Raw genomic sequence first — 12488 nt, 5'->3', positions numbered from 1 at the left:
CTATAAAGTTAGCTGGCTAAATGGGGAACAGGTTAGTGCATTCTGGGACTGGGGCATTTGGATGCGGGCCGATATTCAATGTTATCCAGCTTAGCCAGATAAGTACAGGACTGCTGTCCTAAAGTTAGCCAGATAATCTGATCCAGCTACCTCTGAAGTAGCTGAGTATAGTCAGTGCTGCAGCTGAAGTAAAAGGACTTGGTCAGAATTAGCTGTGGTTCCCAGTGAGAGCACAAGACACAGAGAACTATGCAGGCTCCCCATTCTGTGTGTGCACATCTTAGCCTCCTGCTGTCTCAGCACCCTGTGTTATTATTTAATCTGAATTATTATTATTATTTAATCTGAATTAGGTTCTCATTAATGTGTTCTTACTGGAAATGTGTAACCCTATTTGTTTCTATATTACAGAAACTCTCAGAACGATACGGGTTTGATGTCCAGTGGCTCTAACATATGGGTGACCGTGCATCGTGGTCCCTGCAACACCAGTGTCTGCTCCTGGCGTAACCACGGCCTCCATGGCACGTACCAATTTCAGGTTCTGGCGGTCAACAGCCTTGGTGCAGGAGAGCTCAGTGATATCAGCAGGCACTTCATCTTGACGCGTTCTGGTAGGAGCCTGAACCTTTTGACTTTTCACAAGAAATACTCGCTTACTGAAATAGTACTGAATAATATCTGGAACTGCAAGCTTGACGTCTCTTCAAGCTTGCTTGCGAGAGAGAGCGTGGAGAGTGAGAAGTGGTAAAGGCTTGATAGCGAGAGGTCTTTATCTACTGCTGACTTCTATGTTATTAAGTATATTCTTCTGCTTAATTCTGGAGGGCTTGCACTTTACCTTTTTCATCTGGAAGGTGACTTTTCCTGATGCTTTGACATGTTTCATGGACCTGCCTGTTTGGTATATTGGTCCTGCTTGTGTTTTTGTTTTTGTGGAAATATCATACCTAAGGATTGTAGGATATAATTGCCATCACCCTCTCAGGACAGGCATTTACTGCGGGTGCCATGTCTCATCTTGGGGCCTCCAGGAAGGACATTTCAGTGCGTAAATGCCAGATCCAATAAGATGGCTGTCGCTCATGTAATCAAACCCGACCTACATTTTCATGAGGTGACTGGACTGGCTCAGATAGTCCGTGCAGGTGAAAGGGCAGAGGTGGCGGGATGCTTTTTGAATGAGGGAATGAAGTGACAGCAGCTGAGTTGGAGCCCTGACAGAGTCGCGCACTGCTGCAGCAATAATTCCAGCACTCGTAGCCCATCCATTAGGAAGAAAGCACAATGTAGTATAGGGACCTGTTGCAGCCATCCTCAGGGTCAAGGGGCGTTCTAGAATGAGGCAGGGTGAAGCGGCCACTTCAGGTGGCAGAATTGCCCCTCTCGGAGCATCAATGTGGCGTCCGCCTCACCCTGCCTGCCCTTCTGCAGCTGCTGACCCAGGCCGGCGGCGGCAGAAAAGAGGAGGGTTGCTGCCACGGGCCACTGCCACCAGAGGCCAGGCCTGCGGCGAGGTGGAGGGAGGAAGGCCGTCGCTGCTGGAGACCCAGGCTAGCAGAGGGGAGGAGGGATGATGACGCTGGAGGCCAGGCTGGCAGCTGGGAGGAGGGAGGAGGGATGGGGGCTGAGCGACAGGGGCTGCACGAGCGTGGGGAGGGGGGGGGGGGTCAGGGTGAGGGGCGCCATCTCGTCCCTTGCCTCAGGTGGCAGATTGCCTTGAGCCGCCCCTGTCAGGATCGATATCACCTGCTGTGGAAAAAAAAAAGAGAACTTTTTCAGAGTATTTTCTCTAAGTGTTTTCATTAGCATGGGAGCAGAAAACCCTCCAGAAGAAAGCAGAGTTTGAAATGTGTGCATGAAAGAAAACTTGCCATTCCTTAGCAAATCAAAGATGTACTGATTGGCTAACATGTCAGCTTATGCACTGCAAAATGACCAACAATGGAGGGAATGCAGGAAGCCCAGGGTCATGGCTAAGGGTAGCCCCAGGTTGTGAGCACTGCTGAATCATTGCTACAGTTACCAGCACCATAGTATCAGGGTTAGTCTGCAGATAGTCCAGTGCTACTGTAGTAATCCTAATCAGAAGACTGTTGTAGTAGTACAGGTATTACTGTGTGTAGAGTTTGAAGATTATTTCAGGTGCCGTTAGCAATTATTGAGAATACACAGTGCTATGAAACAAACCTACCCTCAGCCTTGTGTATGCCACGTGAACTGGGACAGAGCCTTTGAAACTATAGAAAACGTTGTGTCTCAGTTTTCCACTAATAAAATAGGGGGTGGGTCCGTGCATGGTTCTGTGTCTATATGTGTCTGTGTGTTACTTCCACAGATCTCCACGAAAACCTCTTGCTGCTGGTTCTTGGACCCCTCTGCGCTGTGCTGCTTGCCTCTGGTCTCTGCATGGCAGGAGCAATTTATGGTGAGGGTAATTAAGAAGTGGTTATGAATCTGTGTTGACTGGTGCATCCTCTAAACGTGCTTCCAGGAAAAGGCTGCATTATGCATCCCTGGGGCACACCTGTTTCCTCACCATTGCATCCTAAAGAGGTTTCTCTTAATTATGTTAATATTCCTGCTGTTTTACTTTCCAAATTTAAAACAACAGTTTATGATAATCCTTGGTTTTTAATACATAGAAATCTGTGGGATGCTACAGGTGATGGATCATTCTTCAATTCATGTTTGAAGTAGGGTTAAGTAAATTTTAAGGCGATTATATTCTTGAGCTTGGAGGAAAGTTTAAAACATAAGAGGTTTATTTTAAGGCGGTAACATTCTTTTTTAAAATATGCTGGATGAACAAAGTATGCTGTGCTTTATGATTTACTCAGTCAGGACAAGCACCATATTTAATATTATATTTATATTGTTGATTCGCTGACTTTGGGCTTTCTTCTGTCTTGTGAATAGAAGAGCAGCATATATTGTGTTTCTACTGTCCGGGGTTTAATTTCTGTAATCAATGCCATTTAAGCTACAATTGGTTTCCCCAGATCTCTGTATTGGTATGGCAGTAATAATTTCATGCTTTTCAGGATATTTTTTTTTAATCTACATTATAAGTTATTTGCAAACATTCAAATGTAACCTTTATCCTAACTCTACCTATGGTATTTGGCAGCTGAACAGATAACCATGTTCTGTCCTATCTGCATTCAGAGATCACAAAAAGTCAAGGAAAATCAGCAAAGTTTAGGGACTGGAAAGCTTGCCATCCTAGGAAAGACCAGGGCCCAAAGGATCATTTCCCTTGGAGAGGAGGAGGCAATGATAGGGTACCATTACTGTTTGCAAATGCTTGCATGGCCAACTGGAGGGTCATTGAGTAGGCGACGCTGTCTTGAGCATCATGAAAAGTGTAGCAGATTTCATTTTAAACTGAAAATTTGAAATTTCCTTTCCTCTTAACAAAAGTCTGTTTTGTCACTAGGGCAATCAGGTTATTGAATCCTCTGGACTACTACGTTGTGTTTGCAGTACCACTGGATATTTTTCAGGATCATTTCATGAGAAAATGGGGATAATTAAGGATATATTTTGCCCAGGATAGAATTGAGGAACGTAGAGAACCATATAGAAAACTGAATCCAATGTCTAAAAACTACGTGACTGTAAAATCAAAATTATTTTTCCCAATGAGCACAAGGCATTGTCTAGAAAGTCTGTCTCTCAGAGGATTAGATACAATTCCCTGCCTTCTGCTATTAAATTATCTCTTGTTCTTTTGCTCAGTACATTATAATGCTAATTGCGACTCATTAATTAGCTGCAACATGAAAGCAAACCTTCTGGTTACTTTGTGCCCTGTTCAATTCACTCTTTACCTACATGTCAAATTAGAAATTATCAGGTAAGCAAATGACAACTGTTGAAAATTTTAGGAGGTCACATCACAAGGAGATTAAAGTTCAGGTTCTCTGAGCTGTAATAAAACATGAACTTCACACCCAAGAGGCGGGATTGGTTAATCCATTAAGGTAACGGTCTTTGCACCATCTCCATTATATGAGCCTCATTTCTCATTTCCTCAGGGAAAAATATTGGCGAGTCCTGCTAGAGTAACCAGCTGAGAAAACAGGATGAAGAATATTTTGAAAACCTTTCAAGAGTGAAGGAGTTTCTCTTTGCCTCCAAAATTTCTCCCTTCCCTCCCATTTTAAATCCCATCTTTTTTGCTGATCTTCCGTCTTAGTCTTTCAAAAATAGGTGATTCCTTATTTTTTAACCATGTTTTGCTGAAAACTCACAGTGTGTGCTCATTCATAATATGCTTATTCTCTGAAAGGATGGAAGCAGAGGAAAGCAAAAGAGATGGAAGAACATTCAACTGGTCACATGACCTCTAACCCAGAGGTAGAGCTGGCTCAGATTCGAGGAATGGCTGCTGCTGTCATTCAAACCAATGTCTGGTACTCCTCCAGGTAATCCATTTCTCACGATTCTTATTCTCAGAGGATCCAATTAAAATTAAAATGGACATTTTCTCCTGCTCATTTTGCCAGCTTCAATCTTCTATATTTCTAATGTAGCTTTACATTTCTTTACTCCTAAATGTGCTGTGAATGTGCATGTTTCAGATGGATGGATCTTATTTATCAAAGATGCTTCCAGGCATCACTGTGTGAAAATGTCCTTCGTTTTTCCGCTCACATGGCAAAAAGATATAGAAAATAAGCATTTTATTGAAAATCTATTACCTGCTGCATTTTATAAGTTGAACCTGTTAATGGTCACATAACGCTCCATGGTGAGATCGCACCTTGAATATTGTGTACAATTCTGGTCACCGCATCTCAAAAAAGATATAATTGTTATGGAGAAGGTACAGAAAAGGGCTACCAAAATGATAAAGGGAATGGAACAGCTCCCCTATGAGGAAAGACTAAAGAGGTTAGGACTTTTCAGCTTGGAGAAGAGACGGCTGAGGGGGGATATGATAGAGGTGTTTAAAATCATGAGAGGTCTAGAACGGGTAGATGTGAATCGGTTTTTTACTCTTTCGGATAATAGAAAAACTAGGGGGCACTCCATGAAGTTAGCATGGGGCACATTTAAAACTAATCGGAGAAAGTTCTTTTTCACTCAACGCACAATTAAACTCTGGAATTTCTTGCCAGAGGATGTGGTTAGTGCAGTTAGTATAGCTGTGTTTAAAAAAGGATTGGATAAGTTCTTGGAGGAGAAGTCCATTACCTGCTATTAATTAAGTTGACTTAGTTAATAACCACCGCTATTACTAGCAATGGTAACATGGAATAGACTTAGTTTTTGGGCACTTGCCAGGTTCTTATGGCCTGGATTGGCCACTGTTGGAAACAAGATGCTGGGCTTGATGGACCCTTGGTATGACCCAGTATGGCATGTTCTTATGTTCTTAAACACACCATGTCTTTGGGGTAGAAGGAGGATCTCATGTTTAACCCTAACAGATATCCCATAGGGCTGTATACAAAAAGGACTCTTCCCTCTTTCTGTACCTATGGAAAAAACATCTTTATTGAACCAGGAAGGTCTTTAGTGCTTTGATACAGCCAGAAGGCACAGCAGCTCTGCATCTGAGCCACCACAGTAGAACAGGGTCTCCACATGATACCTGGCAGACAAAGCAAAGTGATAACTCACTCCTGAGTCCCAATCTGGCTTTAATGAAACCCTACATTGATAGTATTTTCTCTGGAAGGTGATTAGAAACCAAAACAGAACAAATCATTTTTTACAATAGAAATATTCAGTTTTATAGCATAGTATGGAAGGGTTTGGAGAAGTCAGTTCTGCTTTCATTAGATGACTAATGGTAGCTCTCAATCATTGCAGCTATCTGCCCACACAGTTGGAGCTGGAGTCTCTGCCTGTCTTCCCCAGGGGACGCCTCACCCTGATGAGCTTCTTGGGGAGTGGAGCTTTTGGGGAAGTGTTTGAAGGTGTGGCAAAAGACATCCTAGGTGCTGACACAGGAGACATGAGAGTGGCTGTAAAGGTACAGTATGCTGGACAGACTCCACTACTGCATTCAGTTAAGGGGAATTCAGTGTAATAAACAAATCAATGCAAAAGTGCTTTCATGCAACATTTTACATTATCAAGTGAATTTTCAAAGGAGTTATGCATGTAAATGTAACATACACATTGTAGCAATTTTCAAAAGCCATTTACCCATGTTGAGTGCACTTAATGCAGGTAAAATATATTGACAATTCATTGGCATATACGGTAGCAATTTACAATAACTGACTTACACAGGTAAAGTACATTTACACAGGCTAAACCCAATTTTAAGCTTGCAAATGCTTTTGAAAATCAGGCCCAATGTGCCAGACTTGAGTCTCCTGTGCTGAAGGGTTTCTTTGCTGAAGAATAGTACCACAGTGGAGGCAAGGCCCTGCGGTAGAACTTTGACTCTAGAGGAATCTGGAGGGTCTGATCCTTTGTGTGAGTTCTCCCCCTCATTGCTTTGGGAGTTGCCAGGCAGTCGCAGCTATGTTGTAGATACATGCTTCCAGTCTCCTCGCCCTAGAGGCTACTGCATGAATGTTAGGGAAAGAAGAACTGTGATGACCTATTTGCGGTAGCTGCAAACCTTCAGGCCGATACAGTACAGTGTGCTCCGGCGGAGCGCACTGTTAGCCCGCGTTTGGCCGCGCTTTTTTGATGCGCTATTTTTACCCCTTATACAGTAAGGGGTAATAGCACGTCGAAAACGCGCGGCCAAACCCCCCGAAACTAATAGTGCCCGCGCGATCCAGAAAGCGAAATGTGCAGCCAAGCCGCACATTTTACTTTCAGAAATTAGCGCCTACCCAAAGGCTAGGGTTAATGTTGGCCGGCACTGGGAAAGTGTACAGAAAAGCAGAAAAAACTGCTTTTCTGTACACCCTCCGACTTAATATCATAGCGATATTAAGTTGGAGGCCCCAAAATGAAAAAAAAAATCAAAAATGTAAAAAAAAAATTTTTTAATCTGCTCGCGGCCCGCAGGTTGGAAGACAGACGCTCAATTTAGAAGACATCCGTTTTCTGAACCCATGGCTGTCAGCGGGTTCGGGAACCGACACCAGTAAAATTGAGCGTCAGCTGTCAAACCTGCTGACAGCTGCCGCTTCTGTCAAAAAGGAGGCGCTAGGGATGCGCTAGTGTTCCTAGCACCTCCTTTTACCATGGGCCCTAATTTATATACCTGGGCTTTCCGAATTCGTGCCCAGAAGAGTGGCCTGTGCGCGTGTCGGGAGAGCGGGCACTTGCCGGCTCTCCCGCGCGTTTTTCTGTATCGGCCTGCTTGAAAGAAAATAGTACTTAGCACTGCAGTGAAAATGAATTTTGCGTTCATATGTCAAGATTTTATGAGCAACTTGATGTGGTTGCTTTGTTAATCCACTTGAACAGGTAGAAATAAAGGTCAGCAAACAAGTAGTAGGTGAAGCCTTTTTTATTGGACTTCGCCAGTTAAGATTTTGTTACATTTTATGCATATGGTGCCAAACATTTTGTTTCCTCGCTGTACCCTGTTTTTGAAAGGATTTTGCCTTGGAGAAAGAATGCAAGAAAATATTTTGAAGTCTCAGCCCAATGACTGATATTAACACCATCAATGTGGTGGGTTCTCTTTTAGTATAACAAACTGATTGAATCCTTCCTTTTCTTATAAGACGCTAAGAAAAGGAGCAACTGACCTAGAAAAGTCGGAGTTCCTGAAGGAAGCTCATTTGATGAGGTGAGTGTTCTGGCCGCTGCCGCTGCTGTCCAGAACGGTGGGCCTGACCTCCGTACGAGATGGACTGAAGCATTCGCAACCAACGGGAAGGAGGTGAATGTTAGACAGTCTGCCGTGGGTCGTCTGTTCAGCAACCATTAAACGTGAGCGAGTTTAGGGGAAGATGAAGCAGTCACAACCCTTGCCAAGAACTAAGAATGTGTGAATCCCTTCAACACTTGCAGTATGTAGCACAGGTCTCTTTGGCAGGGCCGGTGCATCCTATTAGGTAAACTAGGTGGTCGCCTCGGGCACCGGGGGGCGCCGAAGAGCAGCCATGTGGGGCCAATCCAGCTCACGGCAGAGGAGTAGAGATTCAGCGGGCCACGAGTAGTGCCCATCCTGCTCACGCCCAGAAAAGCAAACATTCAGCGGGCGCGAATGTGGTAGGAGCTGGGGCTTAGACCAGGGCAGAAGGCTCACCTAGGGCACCTAATAACCTTGCACCGGCCCTGCTCATTGGGTTTCCGCTCCATAAGTGAATTTACAGAATTAAAGAGGAGAGGGGGGTGTCCCTTTTTCTCTGCCAGTTTTATCCCACGATATTTATACACTGAAACAATCCAACGCTGGTGCGCAGTGCTGACTCCCTCGTGTACTGAGGAAAAGGACATTTCTCTTTGGAGGTCTTCCCCGGTAAGCAGAGAGATGCTGTTTGGCTAGTAACAGAAACTTTGCATCTTCCTCTGCTAAGTGCAGAAAAACAGAAACGCGCAGAAAGGAAACTGTGGTGCAAGGTGACCCAGATCTGAATATAAGATAAAAATACTTTTTGAAAATATCTAGAAATGATGTATGGCCAAAGTTTACTTTGCCTAATGAGCAGTTGCAGTATTTTGTCCTTTTCTGAACAGTGTGTGAATCAGGGTATTTGAGGGAGGTGAGGCATAGCTGACATTTGTGGACTCTTCCAGGAGCAGGAGCTGTTTGCATATGATTAGTAGCGTGCACATTTTACAGGAGCAGGTCCTGCCATGTCTTTACTGAAAGGAAATATCCTGCCCCTGTTCTCTTCTCGGATGATTCTCTTCCAGTCGGCGGGCTGCTTTTAATTTCTATTGAGAATTATTTCACCCCAGGATTGCTTGAATTGTCTCAAGGCTTGTACACGTTCTAATGTCGTACCTCTTTTTCTCTGTTTAATGAAGCCAGTTTGATCACCCGCACCTCCTGAAGCTGCTGGGAGTGTGCCTGCAGGAAGAGCCCCAGTTCCTTCTCTTGGAGCTGATGGAGGGTCGGGATCTGCTCAGCTTTCTCAGGGGAGCCCGGGGAACTCCAGTAAGTCTCTCTCTAGCACTACAGATTGCATATTGAAATCTGTGCTGGGTGGCTAGACCTTAGCCCAGTGTCTTCTTACAGGGCTATTAACGAGAGGTTATTTATTTTCCTCACTTTTATTTGCTTACAGTTATATTCCATTTTCCCATAGAGCATATTCAGCGCAGATATGTCAATACAGACAATAAAACATAATATTAAATAGTACCTATAAAAATCCAATAATTTGTATCCATAAATGCTCCACAATATGTTTTATCTAAATTCCAATAAAAGTTGACCTTGTTTCCCATTTATTTTAACCTTTAAAGGAAATTTCCCATTCTTAGGTCAAAGTGTTTACCTAAATAGGCAGCAGGTTTTGAAGCCATGCGTCCATCGGCAGGTGGTGCTCCCTAGAGGAGGAAGACTTTTCATAGTAACACAGTTACTGACGGCAGATAAAGTCCATCCAGTCTGCCCAGCAAGCTGCTTTTATAGTAACTGCTGCTCCATGTAGCTTACATTCAGGCCAATACAGTACAGTGTGCTCCGACGGAGCGCACTGTTAGTCGGCATTTGGACGTGCGTTTTCGACGCGCTAGCTTTACCCCTTATTCATTAAGGGGTAATAGCACATCATAAACGCGCGTCCAACCCCCCCGAGACTAATAGCATCCGCAACATGCAAATGCATGTTGATGGCCCTATTAGGTATTCCCGCGCGATTCAGTAAGTAAAATGTGCAGCCAAGCTGCACATTTTACTTTCAGAAATTAGCGCTTACCCAAAGGTCGGCGCTAATTTCTCCGGGCACCAGGAAAGTGCACAGAAAAGTAGTAAAAACTGCTTTTCTGTGCACTCTCCGACTTAATATCATGGCGATATTAAGTCGGAGGTCCCGAAGGGTAAAAAAAGTAAAAACAAAACAAAAAAAAATTTTGAAATTGGCCTGTGGCTCGCGGGTTGAAAACCGGACACTCAATTTTGCCGGCGTCTGGTTTCCAAACCCGCGGCTGTCAGAGGGCTCGAGAACCGACGCCGGCAAAATTGAGCGTCGGCTGTCAAACCCGCTGACAGCCGCCGCTCCTGTCCGAAAAGAGGTGCTAGGGACGCGCTAGTGTCCCTAGCGCCTCTTTTTACCGCCGGGCCTAATTTAAATAAATGTATTTACTGAATCATGTGCACAGGAGAATGGCCTGTGCGCACGCCGGGAGAGTGGGCGCTCGCCCGCTCTCCCGCGATTTTACTGTATCGGCCCGTTTGTATCCTATCAGCTCAAAAGGAAGGTGTTTTTGATAAAATGCAAGCATTAAGAAGAATGCTAGCAGTAAAACTGAGACATTGAGATTATACTGGATAAATCCTGACTTAAGAGTGAGATTCACTCCTGTCATATATTATATGTGCAAACTAGTTTGCAGACAGTGCCTTGGAAGATGAACCAATCAGAACTGAACTCAAGTGTTAAAAATGAGCAAATCCCTTTTGAAATTTCCAGTACTGACACTGCTGTTCACATTTAATTCCCTTTGCCAAGCGAGTTAAAAACTGAATTCAAACCAGTTTCCAGTCAGTTTCAGACTGAAAAAATGACAGCTTTTCGGTTATTTTGAACTGAATTGAAAATTGGTTTCAAGCTGCTACTGTAACTCATTCTTACATCATCGGCAGTCAGATGCATGCATTATCCTTGGCCTGTGCATGCCTAATTCACTGTTTCCCATGACAATGCTGTGGCATGAAGTTTGACCTTATTCTAATATTGGGCCCCATGCTCCAGAAGCTTCATTAACCTGTTCTGCTACAGGTTAGGACATGTATATTAGCTGCTTCCCCAGATCTTCAGGGTAGGGAGCTGAGGGGGATAATTAGGAGAATGTGCTAATGTCTTCTCTGCTGTTTCCAGGGCTTGGGCTAAAGCAGAAGAAAGAGAAAAATTACAAAACCCCTGCATTCCCCCCCCCCCCCCCCAAGGAAAGCAGCTGCTTTTCCTCCCATGTTTGCTAGATTTTAACAGGCTTAAAACCAATACCAGAGTAAGCCCTGAAAGTTATTTTCCTGGAGCTGTAGAATAATGGAATCAGCACAGAAAATTCAGGAGGAATCATCAAGCTGCGGTTTACTGATTAAAACAGACCTACTGAAAGTGACAGCAGCTAAAGGGCTCCAGGCCTGTCCAGCCCTCCCCTTCTCCTTCCCTCAGCAGCCTCAGAGGTTTCAGCTCTTCCTTCCCCCGCCACTGAAACCCTCTTTACATAAAAGCTTCCTTTTTTCAAAGAACAGTTTAGTTTTTCACACAGAAGATGACATGGTGAGCACCCATCCCCAGCCTAAAACTGGGGGAGGGCCGGGGAGGAGAATGCGGGGGTGCCATACAGGAAAAAAGGTGCTAGCAGTGTCCTCCTGCGTATTGACTCAGATCCATTTGATGGAGCATCTTCTGACAGAGCCAGCGCGGTACAGTTAAACTCCATTGAGCAGTGCATGGTCGCGGTTGGCGTTCTTTCAGGGACTATACAAATCAGTAAGCGATGCAGAGCGCTGGAAGGGTGAATCCCGTCCTGAAGGTCTTTTGGCTTTTCTGTGTGTACGAGTGAAAGCCTCACTTGCTTGTACCCTTGTGTTGACTTTGGAAGTTTTGCGTAGGTGATGGCAAAAGAAATGTTCTTTTAATCACACAGCCATAATTGCGGCACTTGTACAAATATTTTAGGCCGCAGAAAGCATATTAAATTAATGTGTGCTTTCTGCTGTATCCTACTTGGCAGAGCACTGGAGAGCTGACCTTTCAGTTCAGGAGCAGGGAATGAAAACCAGAGTTCTTGTATTTCTAACAAAGAACAGATTAACAGAAGTGAGTTTTAGGCTATAATGCTGAACACTTAGAAGAATCCAGGTAACACCTTCAAAAAGAATCTGCTTCTACTCACTCACTGTCATGTCATGCCCCAATGAGACAGCCGTAGCAATAAAAGCTTTTTTAAATCTCTCTAAGGATCAGTTTGTACTAAATTATCAGGGTCATTTTCAAAGGAATTTACAGGCTTAAAACGAGGTTTTACACGTGTAAATGCACTTTACCCATGTAAGTGGGCTTTTGAAAATTGCTATAATATATGCCATTGACATCAATGGGTTTTAGATGTGTAAGTGCAATTTAATTGCATAAATGGAGGGTTGAAAATTGCTACAATAGTAGTTACAATTACACGTGTAACTCCTTTGAAACTTACCTCCCCAATCTCTACAGGGTAAAAAGCTTACTAAATCAAATGCTAAATGTTGATAAAATGTGCCAGTATAAGAAGACGATCATAATCTTTGTTTTGACCAAAGCTGTGTGGGTTGATCGGATACCTTGCTGCCTTTCTAGCCCACACTGAAGAAGACAATTTTCAAAGCTGTTTATTTTACCCGGGGAAACTGGCCGTCTGGAAATTCCCCACCCTCAATTTGCTTAAAAGTACGTGTG

At 43.9% G+C, this 12488-nt stretch overlaps 1 protein-coding gene across 6 annotated transcripts in view; it reads left to right on the top strand.

Annotated features, from left to right (window-relative positions):
* Positions 1–12488, top strand: part of ROS1 (ROS proto-oncogene 1, receptor tyrosine kinase) — a 162584-nt gene that overhangs the window by 72426 nt on the left and 77670 nt on the right. For 5 of the 6 annotated variants that reach the window (XM_029578714.1, XM_029578713.1, XM_029578712.1 and 2 more), the window contains 6 exons: positions 412–614; positions 2339–2428; positions 4295–4430; positions 5824–5986; positions 7653–7717; positions 8905–9034. In XM_029578714.1, the coding sequence (XP_029434574.1) occupies positions 412–614; positions 2339–2428; positions 4295–4430; positions 5824–5986; positions 7653–7717; positions 8905–9034 (787 nt within the window). The remainder of the gene's footprint in view (positions 1–411; positions 615–2338; positions 2429–4294; positions 4431–5823; positions 5987–7652; positions 7718–8904; positions 9035–12488) is intronic. The other variant, XM_029578715.1, reaches the window with a different exon arrangement.

This window comes from Rhinatrema bivittatum, chromosome 15, assembly GCF_901001135.1.
Source record: "Rhinatrema bivittatum chromosome 15, aRhiBiv1.1, whole genome shotgun sequence".
Taxonomy (NCBI): domain Eukaryota; kingdom Metazoa; phylum Chordata; class Amphibia; order Gymnophiona; family Rhinatrematidae; genus Rhinatrema; species Rhinatrema bivittatum.
The sequence above is the reverse complement of the archived record's forward strand: the minus strand, read 5'-3'. Positions and strand labels throughout refer to the sequence as shown.